This window comes from Theropithecus gelada, chromosome 5, assembly GCF_003255815.1.
Source record: "Theropithecus gelada isolate Dixy chromosome 5, Tgel_1.0, whole genome shotgun sequence".
Taxonomy (NCBI): Eukaryota; Metazoa; Chordata; class Mammalia; order Primates; family Cercopithecidae; genus Theropithecus; species Theropithecus gelada.
Genome location: NC_037672.1, coordinates 150563359 through 150590154, shown reverse-complemented (window position 1 = coordinate 150590154; position 26796 = coordinate 150563359). Strand labels below are relative to the sequence as shown.

At 39.2% G+C, this 26796-nt stretch overlaps 1 protein-coding gene across 2 annotated transcripts in view; it reads right to left on the bottom strand.

The window, feature by feature from the left end:
- TMEM131L (transmembrane 131 like) overlaps nucleotides 1-26796 on the bottom strand; it is a 171508-nt gene that overhangs the window by 16400 nt on the left and 128312 nt on the right. For both annotated transcript variants that reach the window (XM_025386288.1, XM_025386289.1), the window contains exons 20-27: nucleotides 24700-24827; nucleotides 22374-22516; nucleotides 18775-18961; nucleotides 18386-18571; nucleotides 17651-17800; nucleotides 16349-16977; nucleotides 8437-8585; nucleotides 431-555 (exon numbers count right to left, since the gene is read on the bottom strand). In XM_025386288.1, coding sequence (XP_025242073.1) covers nucleotides 431-555; nucleotides 8437-8585; nucleotides 16349-16977; nucleotides 17651-17800; nucleotides 18386-18571; nucleotides 18775-18961; nucleotides 22374-22516; nucleotides 24700-24827 — 1697 coding nt within the window. The remainder of the gene's footprint in view (nucleotides 1-430; nucleotides 556-8436; nucleotides 8586-16348; nucleotides 16978-17650; nucleotides 17801-18385; nucleotides 18572-18774; nucleotides 18962-22373; nucleotides 22517-24699; nucleotides 24828-26796) is intronic.

Sequence of the window (26796 nt, the reverse complement as noted above, 5' to 3'; positions counted from 1 at the left end):
TATTCTGTTTCATTATTATGACCCCAGGTAGCGCAGGCAGGTCAGCGGCTGAACAGGGAATAGCAGAGACCTGCCTGTGCCCCGCGGTTTTCTCTAGTTCCTGTTCCACAAATGCCCTGTCTCTCATAAGCAGAATGAAGGTCTCCACACGGAGGGATGGCTTATGCTTTTCCCCTAAAAACTACCAAATCTGTTAGCGTTTTATAAAGGAAAGATACAAAATGGTCACTTTAAGGTATTTTTAACAAAATAGAAACATAATGGGAAAATAATTTTACAAACATATTTTAATCTTAAGATATAAACATCTATACTCTCATATTATCTGTATCTAACATCACCAAAGTAAGTTTAAAAGTTAATAGCCAAATGCAAAATTATAAAGTGAAAAACAGATCAAAATATTAAAGGGATAGTAAGAATTACGCACCTCGAGACTGGAGCAACACCCCTTTTCTTGTTCTTTCTACATGTTCGACTTTTATTCCAATTTAAATTTTGTAAATTTCCATCTCTTTTCTCCTGAAGCTTTTTCTTCCTATAAGGATCTTCTTGCTAAAGACGAAAAAGTAAATGTTTAATGGTTTAAACTAAATATGAATAAAAACATGTTTAAGCGTTTGAAGACCGACTCCATCTGAATTCAGAATGTCCCAGTCTGTTGAAAACTGAGAAGTATGTTTCTCAGCCTCAGTTGGAGCCTTTCCCTCTTTTAAATGTCAATCATGGTCTATTAACAGACCCAACGGAAGAGGGATTCCCCTTGCCTTTTCAAATTATGAAGTAGCTCAAGTCTTTAACATCTTCTAATACGTATTATTCCTCTTCCTTCCATATGTTGCCCCCTTAAAGTGGATTCACTGTCAGTGGGTAGGCGGTGGTGGGAGCTCACACACTGAGACCCAAGGGCTTAAAAGACACATCTCTTCAGGGTGTTAGGTCCTTTCAGGAGGAAGATGTCTTCTCCAGGCACCTCACAGAGGCAAATCCCCTAGATCCAGAAAAGTCCCCTTCCTATTGACTGAAGGATTCACACTTCATGGAAAGCAAAGATTGGCTCATTTTACCTTCTCTTTCAGAAGGCTGGCCCAGCTAGGAATTGTGAAGTTGAAATATACACTCGACTAACACAAATAACTTGGAAGGAGAAAAAGAAAAGGTTTTAGATAACCTGCAATACCTACAAGTTCTATGTCTGGGATATTCGAACCCTCATGCATCTATTAAAGCGATGTGCATACCACAATAAACAAATACTAGAAGCCAAATGGGATTTTAACTGTATAGGCAGTGGAATTAGGACATTTTTAATTTCTCCTTTATACACCTTTGTTTCCCCCAGTAAGTATGTATTAACCTTTTTCTGATTCTGAAGGTATTTTTAAAACCTGACAAGTTAAACATACAAAGCCCTATCCTACAGGACCTTATGCTAACTGTTTAAGTTTGAAGCTAAACAGAAGGACATGCAGACTCAGGATTTAATGTTAAACAGACATGCACTACATTTCTTCATGTATTGTTCTTTGGCGTATTTCTAACTTGGAGGGGGGGTTTCCCACCCCCTGTCCACTCAAGGGCCAACAAAGGCTTGTCGACACAGCAAGTACTTGAGCCTATCCATCCCTCCAGGGTCAGGTACAAATAAAAAATCAGTCTCTCAGTGGGGTCTGAGAAAGCGTGAGCTGGTAAGCAGTCACTCTGATACTTGGCTGTCTTTCTCAAATCCACCTGGTTGGAACTGTCATCCTGGGCAAGCGAAAGGGTGAGTACATTCAGGACTACTGAGAGGCGGGACTCGGTGACCAGAAGCATCAAAGAGTTATCCGTGAGTATGACAAAGAAAAGGAGAATGCAGGACAAGCTAGATTCAGAGGCGTACGACATATCCCAGAAAGAGTGGCAGGGAGCACTGGGATGTGGCTGAGACAGAACAGGCCGGCAATGGAGGCAGCAGGTGGAACCGGGAGGGAAAGCGAGCCAGAGCACACAGTAACAGACTTGTCAAGAAATCCGAGGAAGAGCAAAGCACCACCTGGCTGCTTTCTGGTACAGAGGGTCCCAGACAGAGAAGGGCGGGACTAACCAGGAAACTGAAGAGTCACATGGAGCTGCAATTAGGAGCGTATCTTGGAGGCTAAACTGCCTAGTTTCAATCTTGTGGCTTGATTACCAGCTGTGTAACCTTGGGCAAGTTACTCAGCCTCTCTGCCTCTTAGCCTCTCTGCCTCAGTTTCCTGAGTCATCCTCAAAGCACTGTGTGGCCTCAGTTACCTAGCATCTCATAAGCCATTTACATGAGACTTAGTTATCGTCATCATTATTATTAGGTTATTTGGAGGTTTTTTTGGTGGTTGTTTTGTTTTGTTTTTACAGACAGGGTCTTGCTGTGTTGCTCAGGCTGGAGTGCAGTGAGACAATCATGGCTCACTGCTGCCTCAACCTCCTAAGCATAAGCAACTGCTTACCTCAGCCTCCTGGGTAGTTGACACTATGGGCAAGTGCCACTATGCCCAGCAGCTTTTTTTTTTTTTTTTTTTCCTGCAGAGAAGGGGTCTTGCTGTGTTGCCCAGACTGGTCTTGCACTCCCGGGCTCAGGAGATTCTCCTGCGTCAGCTGAACTACTTGAACTAGTTAAGTTTCCTGAGGTCTCTGATAGAGGTGATGATTTAACAGATGGCAGTGTGGACAAAGATTTCCTAAGCTTTACTAAAAAAGCAAAGGAAGAAATCAAAGAAGAGAAATCACAAACTTACTGCACTAAGCCATTCTTAAAGCCACTGTGTATAAGTAAAATCAAATAAGCAATAACTAAGTTTGCTTAGTTTCTTAGCAAACTAAGAAAAAACTCTGATACACAATATTTGATAGAGTTGATATCTTTAACACAAAAAGTGCTCTTACAGAGAATAAAACATTCAAAAGAAAAATGGGCAAAAGACATGAAATACAAATTCATGAAAGAAATATAAAAGCAAAAAAAAAAAAAAACAAGAAGAGCTTGTCCAAAATATTTCATCATAAAATAATGTTTTAGAAAAGGTAAATTATAGACTACCTTGTGGTCTCCTCTTTCCATTTTGGTTTAGAAAACACAAATGTGTTTATGATGCATAAGCACTAGGAAATGGCTGGGGAAGCAGGATCCTGTTCACTGTGTCTGCCTCTGAAGTGTGGAAGCAGAACTAGGTTAGACATTTACCTCTAAATTTCTAGAATTTCTTTTCAGTGGTAGTGTTTTGGATGGACAGTTTTTTTGTGTTTTTCAGCCTTCTACAAAAAATGAAGGAAAATGCTCACCCTTTCCTAGTAAGAAAACCAAAACGCGACTGCTCACCTATCACACTGACCGAGATTTTTGCAACCAATTGCTGCTGCACAGAGGAGAATGAAAGCAGTATTCTCAGACATGACATGTGAACAAATCGGTACCAACTTTCTGGAAAGCAATCTGTCAGCACACATAGGAGCTTTACACAGTTGATACCTGTGTTAGTCCATTTTCACGCTGCTGATAAAGACATACCTGAGACTGGGCAATTTACAAAAGAAAGAGGTTTACTGGACTCACAGTTCCACGTGGCTGGGGAGGCCTCACAATCATGGCAGAAGGTGAAAGGCAGGTCTCACATGGCAGCAGACAAGAGAAGAGAGCTTGTGCAGGGAAACTTTCGTTTTTAAAACCATCAGATCTCGTGAGACTTACTATCATGAGAATAGCACAGGAAAGTCCCACCCCCATAATTCAGCCACCTCCCATTGGGTTCCTCCCATGACATGTGGGAATTGTAGGAGTTACAATTCAAGATGAGATTTGGGTGGGGACATAGCCAAACCATATCAATACCCTTTCATTCTATTTTTTGACATCTATAACAAAGCCTTACGAGGTGCACAGGTAAGAGGAACAAAATTGCTCATCACAGACCTATTTATGAAAGTAAAAAGTTGGAAACACTCTTAATGTCCAACTGCAGGAGAATGATTTAAATTACGGCACAGTTAAATGATGAAATGTTATGTAACCACTGAAAACAAAGCTCCCCATTTAATTTTTATGGAAAATTTAGTTATAATCTTATGGCAAAGTTACAGACAATAATAATTATCGTAACTATTTTAAGATAATAGTTTTCAAAAATTTGCATAGAAAAGAATACGAAAATGTTAAAAGTGGTTTATTCTGGATAGATCTTTTTCTACTTTATTCTTTATGCTTCTATAATAATTATGAATTACTTTTCTAAGGAAAAAAAATCTGCTTAAAAGAAAATAAAAAGCCAAAGCTAGGGTTAAAATTTAGTTTGTGGATTCCAAACCTGGGCTTCAATCTTCCTTGCCAATAAATCCAGAGGAATGTTCCACATGTATCATATAGACAGATTTATACAATTTTGTAAGCTGCAAAATTAGGCTCTAAGAATGTGCAAGAAAAACAAACACTGGGCACTGCACTTGGGAATGTACTTATTGAGAATGATTTTTGCCAAATGAACAACGAAATGGAAAGTATTAATACACTCACAGGATTTTAAAGACCAGTTCTACAAAACAAGGAGTGAGTCACAGAGACAGGAAAGAAATGACAAACCACTGCCCCCAGATCTGCACCAGAGAATCCACCTTGGTTGACTTGGTTGGGGACAACCTTGGGCCACAAAGTACAGCCTATGCCATCCACATCCCTCAGATGGGCATGTCTCCTATGAACTGGCTGCCACCATTAGATGCAGATGTCTGTCCTACACAGGTTTACAGACCAAACAAGGAGGGAGGGTCTCATACAACCACTGAGACCGACAGCAAGAACTGCCTCGAGCTCTAGGGACAGAGGTAAACCGCAAGACGCATGCCCTCAGGGATCTAATGGTAAAGACACACAGAGAAGAAAGTAACTTAAAGAAATTAAGAAAACTGCCATAACCAAGGGCACAACTAAGCCCGGCACAGACAGCCAGGAAGATTTCAGTGCTGGGAGGAGAGTCTGAGATAGGCAATGGCACCCACACATGTGGCAGGTGGAGGCTAGTGGCAGCACCACTCTTCCTTAGTGCTATCTTGGGCTGAGGGGACCCTGGGATAATCCATTCCAGTCTCTCCTCCCAGCACACAAGGCTGTGCATCTGCTGGAGTCAGTGCATGGCAGCATCAGTTTCTATTTCATTGCAGGGCAACAGGTAAGACTCCAAAGCCCATGTCTAAAGGATGTTAGGTTAAACTCCTAACTTCATTCATTCCCTCCTAACCCAAATTCAATGACTATTTCTGCTCCTGAAAGTGTGCCCTACCCTCACCTTTAGGCCTAGCTTTCTGTATACTTGCTATACCTGCACCCTCAGCCAGTCTGCAAATTTAACACTGCCTCCTCCCCAAGGTTTGAACTCGGGGCCCTTGTCTTTTCTCCGTGCACACCTTACAGACTCCATGTCTAACCTCCAAATGGGTAACCCCTAAATCTTAAGCTCCAGGCCTCACTTGCTGCAGAAGCTCTAAGCTCCCCACCTCCCAATGTCTACTACACATCTCACTTCAAAGTTCAGCCATCCCTCTCTGTTGGCAGCGATCAATATTACACCTATCACTTTGAGACTTACTGCTTGTCAATACTTTGTAAGTGTTGCCATTCTAAAGCAATTCTCATATTAACCCATTTAATCCTCACAACTCTTTGAGGTAGGATACAATCATCATCCTCATTTTGCAGAAGGAGAAAAATGCAGTGTTAAGTAACTAACCGAATATTACAGAATGAATACATGATGAACTAGATTCAAATCCAGCAGAAGCCTGGCTGTAAAGTACATGCTCTTAACTATGATAACAACATTGCTTTGACAGACATAAAAATGAGCTTATCACCTCCATCAGAATTATCCATTCTAGTCACCCAGGCTTGGAACCTTGGAGCTATCTTTTGTAAACGGTCATGTAAAAAAATGACTCCTCTCCTGTATGCATTTAGTGCTAAGTTCTGATGGTTTTCTATTCCAAAATGTCTCTTATCTACTTTCCTATCCTTTACTCCTGCTCAAATGTAAACCCTGATTACATCATATCTCACCGCAGAGTAACAGCCTCTTTGTTAGAAAAGAGCTGGTATCCATTTCTTCCCTGTCCAATTCAATCTCCAAAACATTGAGAATGATCTTCCAATAATGTCTTATATTCACATTCAAAGCATTTACTCAACTACACTGGTTCTATGTAACAGGCATCTTGACAGTCTTTATAAAACTGAATTGAACAATATCCAATTATTACCTTCAGGAAGACCACAGCCCACAGGTTGCTTTCAGTTTATGAACCACTGTCCACTCCCCCCTCCCGCCCCCCACCAACTCAAAAACCTTCAATAGCTCCCCAAAATCTGCAGAAAGGTCCCAAAGTAGCAATCCTCAGGCCAAATCCTCCAAAACAACTTTTTGTTTGGACAAACGTGCTTTTAACAAATTTGATTCTGAAATTCCTTAGCAGGCAACAATTCTTCAGTTCTCTACGGATACCACCACCTTCCTATTGCTTTCACTCAGCCTATGTCACCATTTGTGTTTCCCATCAAGACCTCGGGAAGAAAGTCTGAACTTTCAATCAGCATTCAATGGCCTTCCAACCTAGGAGGACTCTGTCCTCTCCCTCCCATTACTTCCCCAAAGGTAGCTTCTTCCGAGCTCCCTAACTGCACCCAATTATGCCTCAATGGTTCCTCCACCTGGGGGCTCAGTGCTGCCCACTACCCACCACCTTCCCTTCTCTGTTCTTCCACATGCTACCTGCACAAGTTTCCACCTCCTCTGGGAGCTTTCCATGGCACCCTGGCCTATACAGACTTTTCAATCTCTGAAATCCCCTCTACTATGAATCTTGGTGTTTGGTTACACAGAAATCTCTTGTCTTTCCAAACAGACTGTAAATTCGTGGTTTGGACTGCTTGCAACATACTTATTTTGTATCATTTCTACTTTATTTGAATTAAAAAATTCATCTTTGTTATAAAGTTTTCATAAAAGAGAAGAAAATAAAAAAGGAAAAAGAAGTAATCCAAAATCCCACCACTCAGAAATAACTAGGGTCTCCCATTATTTTGCAAACCTTATTTGTGAGTATTTTTCTATGAGCCTACACACATGAAAGAATAGCAGTACAGATGATGGGAATAATTTATAACACTAGGAATATACATAATTTTTAACTAAAAATATAAGGGTCAATTTTATATGAATTTAACATAAGAAAAATAAACCAAAGTAGAACCAAGGGAACTGCCAAGTTTCAAATAATTATTTCTTCAATACATGCTATATTAATTCCTTAAGGATCTCTCTAAGGTTAAGAAAAAGACTATAAAAATATTTTCTTAAGTTATCACCCTTTTAAACTACACGTTTCATGTTTTCATAGTACTGGCTCTCTACTGAGAAATACTAAAATTAAAATTTATTTTCACCTACCTCTCAATCCCACCTCCTGGTTTTTGCAGATTATATTATATTTTTACTTGGTCAAAGTTTCAATTTTCCAATCTGTTCTGTGGTTATAATTGCCAAAGTTTTAGTCTTTGTTCTGGATATAAAATAGATTGAAACTTCAACAAGAGACCTTTATTATGCCTTCTTTCATCTGAGTGTTCATTTGTACTTCTATCTTGCTTGGCTAAATTTCATTAACTTGATTTTACAAGAATGGCTTATGATTTCATTTGTATTTAAGGATGTCTGCCTGTTGCCTTTGTACTTGAGTATTAACTTGGCTGGACACAATATTCTTTGTTTACATTTCCATTCTCTCAATGATACCGCTCCACTGTTTCCTGGTGTTAGATGTTCCTATCGAAAAGTCTGAGCTTAAGTTTGTACTTCTTGATTTTCCTGTCTTTGCACAACTCTTTATGTTTGAAGTTCAATTAATGTAACTAAATGCCTATGCCCAGTATGATGTATCAGTTTTTACTGTTGTACACATTGTGCCCCTTTGATCTACAAATTTAGTTCTTCCCTCATATCAGGAAAATTTTCTTCTATTATATCATGAATACTTTTCTCATCTTTTAGACAGAAGATGATAGATATGAGGACAAAGACAGACAAAAAGCAATACAACTCAGCAAGAGTATGCCCTAAAATATGGATATTCAGTAATAACTGGATAGAAGGAATATGTTAGTCAAGTTCTACTCTGCCATCGTTACCTAAGAATTACCCATTTGCTTAAGAATAGATTATCTTCAGAGTAAAAGCTATCTGGTTTCTCTAAAAATTACTGTAGTAACATTTATATAATTAGAAGGTAAATAAAATTTTCTGAACACACACATCAAACTCACCAGTTACTAATATGGATTCAAATGCAGTGAAACATATGAAATATATATATTCACTTAATACTCAGCTCTAAAAATGAGTTTTGTTCTTTTTAATAGGCAAGAAAAAAAATACAGACCTCTACGAAAGTTATGTCCTGTTTCTCAGAACACATGTCTTCTCTAGATGTTTTGTGAATCTTCTTTTCTGAAGAAGGCTTTGTGTCCACCTTCTTCAAAGTTTCACAATGATCTACTTCATTCTTGACAGGTACTTGCTGGTTATTCCCTTTAATAAACAAAAACAATTCAATTTCTAGCTAATAGTTTCCACTCACATTCCCCATATTCTTTCCTAAACCAAACATCTAATTTGACTTCATGAGAGTTAAATTTAGCATTGTTTTTAACATCCATGAAGCTCTAGAAATTTATTTTGTTCATAGATGAAAGTATACTAAGAGTTCTACAAAAAGTCTTTAAAAGAGGTCAAGGAAAAAAGGTGGGGGGCGGGGGACACCAATATTCACAGCATCGTTATTCATAATAACCAGAAGGTGGGAAAATGCCAAGTGTCCACTGATGGATAAACGAATAAACAAAATATGGTATATACACACAACAGAATACCATTCAGCGTGACTCATTGCACAACAATGTGAAATACTTAAGACTACTGAACTGCATGATTAAGATGGTCAAGATGGTTTTTTCAAAAAAGGAAAAAGTCTGGCACATGCTACAACATGGATGAACCTTGAAGACATCATGCTAAGTGAACTTAGCCAGATACGAAAGGACAAACGTTTTATGATTCTACCCATGAGGGACCTACAGTAATCAAATTCATAGAGATAGAAAGTAGACTGGTGGTTACCAGGGGTTGGGGAAAGGAGATAATGGGTATTTATTATTTAATGGGTACAGATTTACTGTCCGAGATGATTAAAAGTTCTGGAAATGGAAATGGATATGGATAGTGGTGATGGTTGCACAGCAATGTTAATGTACTTAATGCCACTAAATTCGGTAATTTAAAATGGTTAAAATAAGTTTTATGTAATGTATATTTTATATACACATGTTTTAATGGGCAAAGAGGGAGAGAAGGATAAAGACTTGGATTCTGGTCATGACAGCCACTAATTAGTTTTACAGTCAAAGTTAAGTCTCCTAAGCTGCCTGTGCCTTAGTTTCCTTATTCATAAAATGAACACAACCCCCCTTCCTTGCCTCCCTTGTCTGACAGTCATAAAGATGAAAACAGAACAGATATAAATGTAAAGCATCCCCACCAAAGGACACATGACTGTTTCATGGGAGGTCCTCCCTGCTACAGTGAATGCCCACCCTGAACCTGTGGAGCAGCCAATCGGCAGAGGAGCCAACAGCTGATTAATCAGATGGCAAAAGTGGGTGCTGGGAGGAACCTTTTCTGAAAATATGTTTTCTTCCATTTTTCTTTTAAGTGATTCCATCAGTATACTTCTTCTATCTCTTATCCCACAATAAAGGCAAATGAACTTCAACTCCACAATAACCGGCCTGTTTTCCAGTTTGAAGCGATGTATTTCAGTACCTTCTTTTTTCTTGAACTAAGAATCCCTAATGATACCTTTGAAATCTGAGAAGTTTAGATGACCATGGGGCAGAGCAAATATTTCCCAGCAAAGCAGGCTGCAGGCTGCAGGCTCCGGCAGGATGGACACCTAACCAGATTATCAACAGAGGCTCCAATCCAGCCCTTCTGTGGGACTCGAGGCAGGTCAGCTCTCTCACCCACAGAAGGAAAGGAGGAGTCAAGTCCCCTCTGATTCTGAAATTCTGAGGCTACAAATTAAACTCACTCAAAGCAAGATACATAAAGTTTTCAAATAACACTTACCAGGTAAACATACTTTTATTTGGTTAACAGAAAATTATATAAATATTATGTAACCATAAAAATGCCAGCCAAGCAAACGGCACACCTTGTAAAGTAATGCAGGCTTTTATGGTTTAAGTACAACCAGGACATATTAGGTCTTATACTTTCAGAAAAAGGGGCTCTATCCCAAAATTAAGTTTATATTCTCCAAATGTTACAAAATGACTACAGAAAATAAATCCTTTGGCCAGACTCATTACATAAATAAAATAAAGATCATGGCATGTTTTTAATGCTTTTGGCTGTGATGGAAATACAATGGCCAAAGTCATATCCAGAGACAAAGCTGATCACTATCAACTGCTTCCTTTAATAACTGGGAATAACTTGGAGTTAGTGAAGAATCTGAATCAAAGGCTACTAAGGCTATTTCCCAGGAATTTCTGTCTCTATAGGACAGTCAACTATTTGCCTAGAGGATTTAGATCGACTTCATTTAGAGGACTGCTGGGACACATCTTTCAGATCCCTTTCAAACCTGTGCATTTCCGAACCAAGAGCATCCTACAGCAGCCCTGTGGAATCATCATTACCCTCCATTTCCTACCTTGTCAAAATTAAAAGTCATTCTTTAGCAGAGATCACCTTTGAAATGTAATTCCTTCTAAAACACAAACTGACGGTTAGATATCCACAAAGGAAAACATCAAGCACTGTGAAAGAGTAAAGCAGACAGCCAAAAGCAAGGCAAACAGGGTTCATACCAGAAAAAGAAAGCACAAGAAGAATATCCCTTTGGATTCTGGAAGCCATAAGCATGAAATACAACGCAGATATTTGCCTCAAAAAATAGGTGCTACTCTCCCGGTGTCCTAATTTGTAAGCAAATGGATTTCCTTCAGTTTTCTTCAGGTCAAGAATATAGCACTGAAAGTATTAGTCATCAAAGCTTCTTAGGAAGGATCCAAATTTAATAGCCAGTACAAAACCGTCCCCAAAAAGTAATAATGCACAGACTTTTAGAAAATTAGTAATGCCTTCTTGGGGCCAAGAATCAGGAAAAACAATAAAATGAATGTTAACAACAAGTTCTGCAGTAACTCTGAGAAATTCTAACATGAAAGTATTCAAGAATATGGGACACCAAATACATACGTCATTTACAAATAGGGTCAATCCATGCAATATAGTTTGGTTCTGTGTCCCCACCAAAATCTCACGTCGAATTGTAATCCTCAGTGTTGGAGGAGGGGCCTGGTGGGAAGTGATTGGATCATGGGGGTGGACTTCCCCCTGGCTGTTCTCATTATAGTGAGAGAGTTCTCACGAGATTCAGTTGTTTAAAAGTATGTAGCACTTCCCTCTTCACTCTCTTCCTCCTGCTCCCACTACGCAAGACGTGCTTGCTTCCCCTTCACCCCTCCACCATAACTGTGTTTCCTGAGGTCTCCCCAGAAGCAGAAGCCTGTACAGCCCACAGAAGTGTGAGCCAATTAAACCTCTTTATAAATTATCCAGTCTCTGATATTTCTTTATGGCAGTGCAAGAACAGCCTAATACACCAAGTCATCCTATTAAGCATGCAACTTCCCCATGACCTCAGGGAGTAAGAGTGTTTGCACCACAGTTAAAAATCAAAAACAAATGGAAGGAACACTAATAATAATAAACGGGGCAGAAGATGTTGGGGGGTGAATATGTTAATGCCTTTCACGGTGGTAATGGTTTCACGATGTATACTTATTCCCAAACTCATCAAGATGCATACATTATATACAGCTTTATAGGTCAATAGTTCCTTTAAAAAGTGGTTAAAAAACAGAAGCAAATGGAAGAACAAGAAACAAGTGATCTCCTCAGTAACCTGCTTAAAGTTAAACTGTCTCGAATCTAATCACAATCACGTGGTCTGTTTTGAATAAACCATTAAACCTTCAAGTTAACAGTATCTTTAAGTAAATGGGAACATTTTTTGAATTTCTGCAAATACTAATAATTTCAGAAAGTGGAGGTACCTAATTCAGTGAACACTTTCAGGTACTGTTAAGCTCAAGCCTTAAGCTATTATCAAATTTAATTATACCTTACATTATCACAGGTAGAAAGCCGTGAAATTTGCTCACTATTTCTCCTTGGTAGTGCTGCAGCCAACCACAGCTTGTCTTTAGCCATAATTCCAAATCTACATTATTTTGATCAGACAGTGAAAATGGTTACAAACATTTAAAAAGAGCTATATTCACAAGATCATTTACATTACACATAAAGCCCCACTCTTGTCAGATGACCAAGAGGTTCTGGAACGTGTAACAAATGTTTGACAAGTTTAACTGATAGTTGTTTGACAAGTTGATGCCAAAAACAAGCGTAGAGAAACAGAGCCTTAAAGAATGTCAGCAGACTTTATTTCTATTGGGAATTTTAATTAATTATTTCCTATAGGCCTCTCCAAAGCAGGCAGGGGAAATGGAGTAGAAAAGGGATAGACACATTTTTTTTTCATTTTTTATTTTTGCTTTTATTTTGAGACAGGGTCTCACTCATTACCCAGGCTGAAGTACGGAGGCACAATCACGGCTCACTGCAGCCTTGACCTCCTGGGCTCAAGTGATTCTCCCACCTCAACCTCCCAAGTAGCTGGGACCACAGGCCCCTGCTGATGTACCACAATGCCTGGCTACATTTGGCTACTACATTTCTTTTGGTAGAGAAGGGGCTTCACCATGTTGCCCAGGCTGGTCTGGAACTCCTGGGCTCAAGTGATCTGCCCACCACGGCCTCCCAAATAAGACACATTTTCTGTTACTTACAAATACTCTGTTTCTTGATGACAAGTATGTAGTCAAAGTCATGCATACATACCCTAGAACATTTTCTTCTCACACAATAAACTATACCTGGCAGGGGGAATGCCTCAGAATAGGAGAAGGCAGATTCTTCAGGTGCCTCTAGGAGTTTTGATAGGTTAGGAAAATCACTTAAAGTATTCTTAAGAGGCAGGAATGTCCCCGCCTTTCCCTTTTTCCCTTTAAAGGCAATCTTGTGACTAGAATAGTTTCTACGACCATTTGTATACTTTGGGAGAAATGGCTAAAATGTGGCAAACACACTGAGTGAGTTCCCATTCTGCTGGAATCCTAACTGCCAGTCACACAGGAGACAACGTGACTGGCACTTAGGACTCTCAGCTATCAGGCAGGTTGAGCCCAGCTCAAAGACCAAGCTGTTTTCTTCAGATTCTAGAAAAGATCTTACAATGGAAACAACACACATCTCACAAAGTAAAATACTTTTCAAAACTAGCAAAGAACTAATGCTCAAAGCTGGAAGTAAAAATTTGAAGGTTCTTATATATATGGTTTTCTCATTCTCAAGCATTCTTTGCACTTGTGACTTACCTGTCAATTATACACCTGTTTACCATTTGCCAATTGCAATGCTTTCCTCTGAAATTCAACAGAGCCCCAAACCCTTAAATATTAGTAAAACTCCAAACCCTCCCTTCAGACTATAATTATCTTTCCCTAGATTTCTCAGTCCTTTCTTATTTTTAATATTTTAAATTCCTGAACAATTTTAAATTGTACATGGATAGCAGGCAATTTATTCACTTTTTAACATCTCTGGTATTTTCCTAGGACAGTGCTGTGAACATAAAACAGTCAGAACAAAATGCCTGTCAATGAACGAACTTCCCTGGGAGGAATCTCCTGCTAACATATTACTTCTGTAGACAAGTAGAGGACTGTGAATTAGCACCTCTGAATTTGCTGGTCTGAACATGTTGGAAAGCAAAAGTTCTTTCCTCAGTTCTTATTTGATCCGATCAACAATCACTCTGGTACCACTCAACATGCTGCTGATCCAGCCAAACAGTATTTTTAAATTCTGGCAGTGAAAGATTTGTTGCCATTTAAAACATTATAAGCACACCAGTCATCTGTACAGGAAGGAAAGATTCTGGGCAGGTTTACCATCTATAATGATACAGGCAAATCCTATGTTTCCAGACTCCCATATTAAATTTACTCATGCTTATTAAAGTGTTATTACCTGGTAATCTAGCCTCAGCTATCGGCATTGAACATCAAGTACTGGACAGGAGGATCCTGAAGAAGAATTCAAATCCTTTGACCTACTCTGACACCATATTTCTCATCCATGCCTTTATATTTCAACTGCTTTAAAGTATTAAGATATAGAAGGTCCCTCCCATCCATCTACCACACTGCCACAGGCATTGTATCTTGCAGGCGCATATCTCTTGTGGGCACAAGGGATCACAGAAGAAGCACTTCTGGAGGGAGGATTCCCTCAAACAACTCTAATTTCAAGTGTGTGCCAAGTCATCCCGACTGCGCTCAAGCCTAAAAGACTAACATAACGGGAGAAATGTCCAACAGGTCTCACCCCATAATTCAGCCTTTCACAAATGTTTTGTATTCTACACCCCAGAGAGTGTCTGAGAGACACACAGAATAAGACACCCAATCACCCCATCGTAATACATCCACAGACAAGGTATGCCATGGTTTCATGCGAAGATCTGGCTAACTGCATTACCAGGGGGCATACTCACATGCCAGGTGGAGGAGACACAGGGCACAGTGTCCACCCTGCAGACATAAGTCCACTTCAGGCGTGCACACCACTGCCAGGTGAAACGGTACAAACGGGTTGTACTAAGTGCACCAAGAATGCATGTGTGCAGCTGCCTAGACCACATTCCCCTCAGAGGACTCCAACTTTCTTTTAAATTAGAAATGTCCTTTTATAGAACATTTAAAATTCAGTTTAGGATTTTCACCGAATGCATAAAGCTCATCAGAAGCAGTCAATCCATAAAATTTCTGTACCTCTTCTCCAATATCAAGAAGTGAAAAAGATGAAGTTATATTTAGATGCTTCAAATAAGACAAAAGGCAACTGAGTTTTCCTAGATTAAAAAGTGTCAAAAATCTGACTACAGGCCGGGAGTGGTGGCTCACGCTTGTAATCCCAGCATTTTAGGAAGCCAAGGCAGGCAGATTGCTTGAGCTCAGCCTGGCCAACATGGTGAAACCCCATCTCTACAAAAAAATACAAAAATGAGTTGGGCAGGATGGCATGTGCCCATAGTCCCAGCTACTCGGGAGGCTGGGATGGGAAGACGGCTTCAGCTTGGAGGTGGAGGGTGCAGTGAGCCAAGATTGCGCCACTGCACTCCAGTCTGGGTGATAGAGCCAGACCTTATTTCAAACAAAACAAAACAAATCTGACTATAACAGGTACAGAAATGTGTATATTAAAATGGTCAGGATGGACAAAAAAAGAAAATAAGCACAGACCCTTCTAAACTTCTAAATAAGCACAACAGGCCAAAGGGATCTATTAAAGGATAATGACAATTCTCTATGGAGGTCGTCCTCCTAGTCTACTTTGGCATGTATTTTCCTTAACTGTTTTTGCTACATGAGAACATCTGTCTTCTTTTAACCAAGGAATACAATTAGAGAAGAACCAGGGCCAGGCAGCTATTAAATAAAATAGCTGAAGTTTTGTTCAGTCAGAAACATTTCATGGGCTGATTAATTTTTACAAATAGTCTGAAAATCTGAGTTAAAAAATAATAATTAAGGCCAGGTTCAGTGGCTCATGCCTGTAATCCCAGCACTTTGGGAGGCCGAGGTGGGCGGATCACTTGAGGTCAGAGTTTGAGCCCAGGCTGGCCAATATGGTGAGACTTCGTCTCTACTAAAAATACAAAAATCAGCCAGGTGTGGTGACACACACCTGTAATCCCAGCTACCTGAGAGACTAAAGCAAGAGAATCACGTGAACCCAGGAGGCGGAGGTTACAGTGAGCCAAGATCACACCACTGCACTCTAGCCTGGGCGACAGAGCAAGACTCCATCTCAATACATTAATTAATTAATTAATTTAGAAAAAAGTGTCCATGTCGTCCCAATAAGAAAATACAATATTCATAGTCTTCTAAACCTATATACTAAAATTTAAACCTCTTAAAAACCTGATGTCTCATCTTGAACTTTTTATATGTCTTTGTTCAACATTTAAACCTTTGCTAAAACTAAAAAACTCAGCATCCACAATTAAAACTAACGGTCACAGGTGAGAACAAATTCCATTAAAAACAGACTCGGGACAAACAGGAGAGAATTATCAAAGGGGATGAAAAGATTACCATTATTTTTCCTGGAAATTTCTGGCAAGTCTGGCTGGTGGTACTGAGGTGAGTTTCTTGGTAAATGGTTTTCAGGTAGTTTCTTGGAGGCCTTCAGTGGACAGAGCTCCTGTTCCTTGAACTCGGCTGTGTTCTCTGAAGTTTTAATGTCAGTTTCCTTAGGAAACATACATGTCTGTATTCCCTCCTTCATATTACATTCTGAAGAAGGATTATTGAAAACAATTGTGTTTTTCAGTGTGTTTTCTTCTTTATTCAGTAAGTTTTTGGGAAGGGTTAAATTCTTCTGCAGGTTGACATTTATGCCACTTGCATATTTGAGGTTGATCCAGTTCTCACCCATGGCATCAGTGCAAATGTCCTCTTTAGCAGCAGGCAGTGAGCTGCCCAGGGGCGAGGTCTGTTTTTCCTCAGTAGTTGTGCTGGTGCTGCTGGCTGCAGCTGTGCTGGTTTTGTGTTTACTGTAATATACTGAGCATTTGTGCTTCTTCTGAGAATGACCGTAGGTGGCTGGGCTTCTCTTTGTAGCATTCTGGATCCTGCTTTGGGGAGTGTTCACTGGAAGGCAGTTCTTTCCCCTGCCTTTATCAGAGGGGCCATATGTATCGAGAAAGTTCTTGCAATTGCTTCTGAATTTAAGAAGAAAAACATTTAGCGTAAAGGCAAAGCAAATCAAACTCTACTTCTCCACTTCCACATCCATGAGAAAAGGGTAGCAATCAGTACGGAGCGTAAGTTCTACCTTCCCTTCTTCTAAAGCTCCAAGAGTTGTCTGCCAATGAGAATACCCATCAACTAAGTCCTTGCGTGGAGACTACCTCATAATAATAATGGGGCAGCTGTTCACATAGTGACTTAAAGGAAATTTTATGAAAATAAATGTGGAGTCAAAATTTACGGTTACGGCCGGGCGCGGTGGCTCAAGCCTGTAATCCCAGCACTTTGGGAGGCTGAGACGGGCGGATCACGAGGTCAGGAAATCGAGACCATCCTGGCTAACACGGTGAAACCCCGTCTCTACTAAAAATACAAAAAACTAGCCGGGCGTGGTGGCGGGCGCCTGTAGTCCCAGCTACTCGGGAGGCTGAGGCCGGAGAATGGCGTGAACCCGGGAGGCGGAGCTTGCAGTGAGCTGAGATCTGGCCACTGCACTCCAGCCTGGGCGACAGAGCGAGACTCCGTCTCAAAAAAAAAAAAAAAAAAAAAAAAAAAAAAATTTACGGTTACTTAAATTAAATCAGAAACAAGTAATATCAAAAGAGAAACTGCTCCCACTCCCAACCACACTATAAGAATTCTTACTTGTAAGAATGGGAGCTGATTACATCCATGGGACCATTGTTTTGCTGTGAAGAGGAGCTAGCATTTTGCCTCTGTCTTGTTTTCATAAATTCCATGAGAATGTACTGTGCTTGTTGGAAGGCTATTAAAATCACACCCAACAGGGACAAACTGAGGAAGAAAGCAATGAGGTTCAGTATCGCATGGTTCTGACTGGCATTCAAATGACTAGTTTCATTACAGAAGAGTGGGGAACGATTTACGAGAAACATCTGAAGATGCAGTACTAAAATTCCCTAAGATTTATAACATAATTTCTGATGTTCCTTAAAGATTAAAAAAACACACACAAGTCTCCAAACTTGTGCATATTTATAAATTTGACATTACAATTCCATTTTTATGAAATCATTCAAAAAGGGTCATTCCAGTCTTCTAATCTCAAATCATCACTGCATGAGCTAACACAAGTAATTAACATTCATATCATCCACCATGACAGCCTATGAATATACTATATATGAAGCACAACTGTCTATGATACTTCTAGGTCCTATGACTCTCTTACGATTAGTTTACTATAACCTTAAAGTGTGTCAGTGAATATTTCATGTATGTCACAGTTCTCAAGGCAGTAACAATTCCACTCAATTCATATACTTTGACTACACTGGGGCAGTTTACGTTTTCACGCAACTTGCCTGGATGACTTCTCTACTCCGTGAGAGGAGAACAAGGGAGATGGTAATGGTTTACCTGACAAAGAAGACCGTGAGTCTCCAAAATGACTCCTCCCAGCTGGGTCCTGGAACCACATCTGCACACAAGGGCAACAGGTGATGAGGGAGAGTCACATTGAGAGTGAAGCGAAATTCTAGGTCCGCTGCGGTTACAAGAGTTAGGTCCCGAATTACCCAGGAAGAGGTAAAGTCTGGAGTGAACCTGAAAATAAAAGAATCATCCTTATGAACTTTTAATTGTTTTAATTTTAGCCACAAAGCAAAATAAAGACAACACGTCTTACTTCTACAAAAGAAGTATTTACATAAAAACAGCATAAGATGTCTTAACAATGGAAAAAGTTTTCATCCTCACACTGTTAAATGCACTACAAAACTGAAATCAAGTTAAAGCCCAATGCTTACACAATGCTGATATCGCGGGATGTGTTTGGGTCCAGGGAAAACTGATGACAATCCAGCACCTCAAATCCATAACCTTGGCAGTTATACCCATTAATTTTCAGAGACGAAACAGTTATAGGAAGCGGTCCAATATTCTCAACTTTAAAGTTCTTTGTAATAGATAAAATTTGCTTGCTGTCTTTCAGTTCTAATGGGAACCAAAAAAAGATATATTTAGTATATGTGAACTATAAAATTTATTGAAAATAATTTATTGGGTCAGTATTTATTAAATAAACCAAACCATGATCTATATCACTAAAATGTGAAAAAAATCCAACATAAGCTCAAAGTATGATTTCTATCTAATTTCTAGAACAATTATAGATTCTGTTCTAGGATACAACAGAGATACTTAAGTAGGCAAGATTTTTCTTACGTGAAATGTTTTACCAAGATACAAAAAGTAACCAAAATCTCTTCTTTGGTCCTTTACTTGTTAAAGGTTAAGGTAAAAAGTTTGTTCTTCTCAAAAGTCAAATAGTTTGATTTACTACAAGCCACCATATACCCCATGCCTTATAACTTTCACTCACATAGAACCAGGCACCAGTTAAGGGGATGTATAAGTGCTTCTGTATAATCCATCACAGCTGCTAGAAACACAGTTCAAACAGGTGCTATGCTATTATAAAGAAGCAAATCCTTGCAAATAAACGAGAACACATTTTATACTGAGTTTGAAAAAAGAAAGGTTATGACAATTTTTAAATATCCTTGTGAATTCATAACAATCTATCCCACATAAGTACTAATATTTCTATCTGGTTCCAGTTTTTTTTGTTTTAGAGACAGGGTCTCACTCTGTTGCCCAGGCTGGAATGCAGTTGTATGATCATAGCTCACTGCAGCCTTGAACTCCTGGACTCCAGCAGTCCTCTGACCTTAGCCTCCCAAGTAGCTAGGACTACAGGTACACTCCACCACAGCCAGGAGATTGTTTAATTTTTTTGTAGAAATGGGGTCTCACTACGTTGCCCAGGCTGGCCTTGAACTCCTGGGCTCAATCAATCTTCCAACATGAGAAACCTAAAGTGCTGGGCACGAGCTATGGTGACAGGTCTGGTTCCACAGTGCTTTTCTTGTTTGTTTGTTTTTTGAGACGGAGTCTCGCTCTGTCGCCCAGGCTGGAGTGAGTGGCGCGATCTCGGCTCACTGCAAGCTCCACCTCCCGGGTTCACACCATTCTCCTGCCTCAGCCTCCCGAGTAGCTGGGACTACAGGCGCCCACCACCATGCCCAGCTAATTTTTTGTATTTTTAGTAAAGACAGGGTTTCACCATGTTAGCCAGGATGGTCTCAATCTCCTGACCTTGTGATTCACCTGCCTTGGCCTCTCAAAGTGCTGGGATTACAGGTGTGAGCCACTGTGCCTGGCCTCTAACAAATCTTTTCAAACTCAGTGCCCATTTAGCATAGTTTTCTAAAACCAACAAAAATCTACTCAGCCATTCAAATAGTCCTACAAATAATCCAATGGTTTCACCAATCAGATTTCTCTGTAGAAAACATAGTTACACTAAAATGCTTTCTGTGTTTTTATAAAATTAAAAATAGTAATAGGAAAATAAGAATTTACCGAAAGCATTTTACATTCATTGTTTATTTCTGTTTGAGTTCCTTAGGAAGTTGCTGAAACTAATATAAGTAGTTTAAAGGCATTTCATTTAAGTAGATGCATAATTTTAAAATTTTCTAGTGCAACATGTTAATGTGTTTCTAAATCTGCACTGTCTGATATGGTAACCATTAGACATATGCAGCTATTTAAACTTAATTAAAATACATTTTAAATTAACTTCAGTCACGGCAGTTATTTTTATTTTTGATTTTGTTTTTTTCTGAGACAGGGTCTCACGCTGTCACCCAGGCTGGAGTGCAGTGGCATGATCGTAGCTCACTGCAGCCCAGATCTCCTGGGTTCAATCAATCCTCCCACCTCTGCCTCCTGACTGACTGGGACTACAGGCATCTGCCACCATGCCTCACTAATTTTTAGTAGAGATGAGGTCTTGCTTTGTCACCCAGGCTGGTCTCAAATTCCTGAGCTCAAGAAATCTTTCCAACTTGGACTCCCAAAGTACTGGGATTACAGGTGTCAGCCACCACATCCAGTAACTAGTTATTTTTAAAGACGTCTTTTTTTCTTCTTTGAGATGAAGTCTTCACTCTTGTCACCCAGGCTGGAGTGCACTGGCGTGATCTCGGCTCACTGCAACCTCCACCTCCTGGGTTCAAGCGATTCTCTGCCTCAGTCTCCTGAGTAGTTGGGATTACAGGCATGCGACACCTGCCCAGCTAATTTTTGTGTTTTCAGTAGAGACGGGGTTTCACCATGTTGGCCAGGCTGGTCTCGAACTCCTGATCTCAGGTGATCTGCCCACTTCAGCCCTCCAAAGTGCTGGGATTACAGGCATAAGCCAGCATGCCTGGCCATTTTTAAAGACTTCTTAACCATATGTGGCTAGCGGCTACTGTCTTGGATGACACAGATACAGAATATTTTTGTCATCACAAAAAGTGCTATTGGTTAGCACACTTTTAATGTTTTCTCCAGTCATCATTTCAGTGATTTTCTGTGATTAGGTAACTGACAGCCAAATGAACTGCTTCGTGTATTTATTTTAAATATTTAACACTACTCTGATAATTCAGCAATTACACAATCTTTTTTCCCTCTGTATCCTTTTGGTTTGTTTGTTTTAGAGAGGGGGTCTTGCTATGTTGCTCGGGTTGGCCTAAAACTCCTGAACTCAAGTGATTCTCCCACCTTAGCCCCTTGAGTAGCTGGGACTATAGGTGCTGATATGGTTTGGATCTGCATCCTCACCAAAATCTCATGTTCAATTGTAATCCCCAGTGTTAGAGGTGGGACCTAATGGGAGGTCAATGGATCATGGGGGTGGTCTCTCATGGTTTAGTACCACCCCCCACTCCCGCAATGCTGTCACTGTGGTAGTGAGTTATCGTGAGATCTGGTTGTTTAAAAGTGTGTGACACCTCCTTCCCTTCTCGTGCTCCTGCTCTAGCTATCTAAGATGTGCCTGCTTTCCTTTCATCATCTGTCATAATTGTAAGTTTTCTGAGGCTTCTGCAGAAGCTGAGTGGATGCCAGCATCATGCTTCCTGTACAGCCTGCAGAGCCATGAGCCAATTAAACCTCTTTTGTTTATAAATTACCCAGTCTCAGGAATTTCTTTACGGCAATATGAGAATAGACTAATAAAGGCCTGCACCACGACCTAGCTTATGTCTATTATCTAAGTTAAGTTAAATATCTAAAGATACCACTCTAATCCGGGGGTACCAGCCTATATACGCTCAAATGTTTGCCTGATTTCATTATTTGCATCAATACAATGAATTTACTATAAATTTTTAGAATTTAGAATTTAACAATTTTAAATTTTAGAATTTAGAATTTAACAATTTTAAATTTTAGAATTTAGATTTAACAATTTTAAATTTTAGAATTTAAAATTTAGAATGTATAGAATCCTTTCACTCTCAGTTTTAATGCCAACCTTCCCTTCTCAAGAGTGCCACGCATATGAACTCACGTCTACGGCAGTCCATCAGTGTGGACTCGGGCACCTTAAATCGGAGGGAGCCTCCTGCACCAGGAAGTCTTCCACCCACTTTTAATAACTCTCTCGCTCCAAATCCTTCCACGCCAATCATGTCAATAACAGTCAAGTTATTCCTGCAGTGAAAGGAAATACAAATCAAAAGGCATTACATGGAGTCACAAGGTACAATGTACTTGAATTTCAATATTCCCAGTTAGCAAGAATATTTTTAAACTTTTTTGAAGTTTTAAAAAAGAAAATCCATTTAAATAGTGTGGAATCTTCTTCCATCTCACAGAATAAGGGTGCAGCCACAGGCCAGGGAAGCTGCCACTGCCAAGTACCAAAGTGAGCTGACTGCAGCAAGAACATGCAAACAATCATGACCCCCTTCCAACTACAGCCCACACATGTAGCCTCATATGTTTTTCAAATTACTAGAAACCAGGGTAGTGATCAGACATTCGAGAAAAAAAACTGAAGAAATAAACTGGGGAACACAGACAAACACTAATAAATTTAGACAAAATGATAAAACTTATTTACAGGGTGAATTAAGGTGTTTTCATAGTAATCGTAAGAAATTCTGCCTTAGGAATGATACCAGACATAAAATTCTACTGTTTCTTTTGAAGTGAAGATTTAAAATATCACCCCATAAATAACATGTATCTAGTCAGGTTTTTATCAAATAGTAATTCAGACTAGCATGTATCTTTTCATTAATTGAAATTCCAGGACAAAAAGGTGGAAATGAGTTTTATTTTTTTTAATTTTTATTCATTTACTTAGGAGATAGGATGTTGCTCTGCCACCCAGGCTGGAGTGCAGTGGCATGACCACTGCTTACTGCAGCCTCAACCTCCCAGGCTCAGGCAATCCTCCTACCTCAGCCTCCCAAGTAGCTGGGCCCACACGCAAGCATCACCATGCCCAGCTAATACTTTGCAATTTTGTAGAGACAAGGTTTCACATTGCCCAAGCTGGTCTTGAACTCCTGGGCTCAGGTGATCTGTCGGCCTCGGCCTCCCAAAGTACTGGGATTACAGGCATAAGCCACTACACCTGGCCTGGAAACGATTTTTAAATGATGCATATTGGAGTGAAAGCCACTCCTCATAATGTAAATATTATAGAAGCAGCAAGAGAATTCATTTTACTTTTATAATTATATAGAATACACTGAAACAGCTTTACATCTTTAAAGGATTAAAGAGACTTTATTAACCATTTAAATACCTTTAAGCGATGGAGTAATAGATGACTGATGTTATTTACAGGACAGAAACTACCAGAAGTAAACTTCTATGAAAAATTTAGACTTTCTTTTCAAGTCTGAGATAGTTCAACCTGGGGTGAAATAAAGTTTGTTTCTGCACTTCCTAGGACCTTAGTTCTTCAACGAAAAGTCAGTTTAAATGAAACACTAAGTCAAAAAAAAATTTTTTTAAAGAAAAAAAATAAACAGAAAAAAGAAACACTAAGTCAACAGAAACACTAAGAAACACTAAGTTAAAATGCTTAATGAATAAACTCTTAAGAACTTTAACTTTTTTAAATATCATTCATTTGCAGAAGAACAAACTTACATATTAAAGAAAATCCTGAGTAATAAATTTTTTGCCAGGTGATCTGATACTACAAGTTTTTAAAAAATAACTCAAATGTCATTTATTAAAAATTAAATTTGTGTTATACTTCTCACTAATGCATAGAGCTTCAAGATACATCTGTATTTACTGTAAATTTTTAAAAGCCTTTCAAGACTACCTAAAGATGAAAACAATTTAAAAATGAAACACATTTAGCATACTTAAATCAGTTAGCAGTAACTCATTTCAAAGGAAGAAAAGGAATAAAAAGAGCCAATGGGCTGAATGAAACACCTTTTCTATTGTCCTTTCGGCTACCGAGAATTCCAGGAGCAAAAAAGAGATGAAAATGATACAAGTTTGTTCAAATACTAAAGACTGAAAATATCTACAGCAGTCCTTTAATGATCTTTCTATGCTAAGGACAGATTTGCGAGTGTGTTCTGCCGTTTGAGACAGCTGGACGAGAAGCTGTGTGGAAAGCACCACCTCTCCTGGAGACGTGCACGCACACTCCCTGTTGGAGAAGAGAGGAGACTGAGGCCCTGGGAATTACATATCAAGCCTCCAGCGACCTCCTTCTCAGCTTCCACTTCTTCCTACCCTGCAACACAGTCTTCATCCTGAAGGTCTGATTGAGAAGTAAACGTCAACTATCAGCTAAAGAGATTTACACAGATGAGTCAGCGAGAAAGAAACAGATTCTACAACAGGAACACACCTACCGGATTAGTATGAGTGAGGTAACTTTTCCATAGTCAGTGGGTGTGAAAACTACGCCAACCCTTTTCATTTCCAAAGGCTGCAGATGTAAGTGGAGGATGCCAAACCTGGATTCCTCAGAATGCGTACCCTGCAAATTATTAACAAATTAAACAATGTCATACTCCTAGAAAGCAAGCTTCCATTGTCATTAAGTGCATCTTAGAGTTTAAACATGATTGCTTTTCTTTTAATGTCCAGATTTGATCATCCTAATCAACCTGTTTGAACTTGCTTATCCTGAGAGTTCACTCCAATAAACAGCTTCTCAGCCATAGCTAAGAAATATAGGTGGAGGCTACGGGACAGCCTGACACAGATGCTGGAGAGGGGATTTGCTTCCTGGTTTGGATGGAAGTTGGGGCTAGCTTTCTAGACAAAGATGCTCTGAATGTAAATCATCAATCAGAAAACAGACCCAATAGCCTCTGCTTGAATGCTAAAGCAATCTGACAAGACCACTCACCCACCATTGGACAACCCAAAGATCTCTTTATATAAATTCTTTATATTGAATTTAAGTTTATATAGAAGTCACCTTTATTATATTTAGTATCTCCAGCCAGAAGAAAGATCTTTATTTACTCACATCTTCCTCTATGTCCTCCAAGATGTCTTTTGGTGTTTTTTGTTTGGTTTTGTTTTGTTTTTGCATAAAACTTGTGCTCTAAATTTAGTATCCAAGGTTTAATTTTTTTATCTTTTTGTTAAGTGGACTTTCCCTCTTTCCACTGCTTTTTCTAGCTCCATTTCACTAAAAACAATGCATAATTTCTTAGAGCTATTATATAATCTGAAGAATATTATTTCTCTTTGTTTTTAACTTTTAATTTTATCTTTCAATTATTGCTAGTGTTACCCATGCCACCTGAAAAAAAGAAACAGTAATAGTATTTGATAATTTGATTCATTTTTATTAGAATTATAAACTCCATGAAGGAAGAAACCCTGTTTTATGCACGTAATATAAATACTGAATTTAAAAGCTGCTGACTTTTGGTGTTAAACTTATAGTAAAAACAGCACCTCTATTATTAAATGGTTCTTATATGCCAGGCACTGACATTTTTAGGGTATATAAAAAATTTCAGTGCTCTTAACCAAAGGAACTATATTTCTAAAAGCAAATCAGCAAAATCAAAATGCAGGAAGCCTTTCTTTACATGACGAAGAATTCTAATAACAATTTTGAGTTAAATTTTAACTCAGTGTTTTCAAGGCACTGATATTAACTATTCTTTTTGTTAATGTCATAAATTAACAAGAGCAATAATTTCCCTTATCCCAAAATGTATAATATTTCTTGGGAAAAATATTCCATCATAGATAAAAACTTTCTCCAAATGAGTTGTATCATTTATTCACATCTAAATAGAATATTTAGATTTAAAATAAATGGGCATTATTTTTGGAATTTCAAGATGTCATGACTGAATACCAGTGAGGCAAGATATCACTCAGTATTTTGGACTAATTATCTTGAATAGCCTTGAAGACCTCCTGGTAGAGAAACTGAGACGGAGAGAGAGGGGCAGGCTCACTAACAAGAATAAGACCACACCTGGGTGCAAGGCTTCACCCCTGCCCGCACCAATGCTGCCTCAACACTTAAGAAAAGAAAGGAGAGTCTGTGGCAATGGGTTACCTGTGGTCTTCCTTTTTCTGTTATTGAAATTAATCTAGAGCCAACAGTATATTTTTGGAGGGATAAAGATAAAGAAGAAAATACTCAAGGCGCTTACATGTGTATGTGTAGTAAAAATAGAGCTATCTGCATACGTGAGTTTATATGTATATGTATGTATTTTTTGTCAACAGATGTTCCACTTTTGAATTGATATGAAACACAGTATACCTGCAAGGCCAACACTCAGCTATTCACAAATAGCCATGGAATGATTGAGTGGAAACTGAGAAGTAAGGCTGCCAAGTCCCCAGGCAAACAGCATCTTCACCACATGACATGTTTACCCCTACTCCTAAGTATTTGGGCAAGATCTCATGATTGCCCACAGGCTTAAGAATTTTAGACTAGTCCTTTTTTATAGATAGAGTAAACA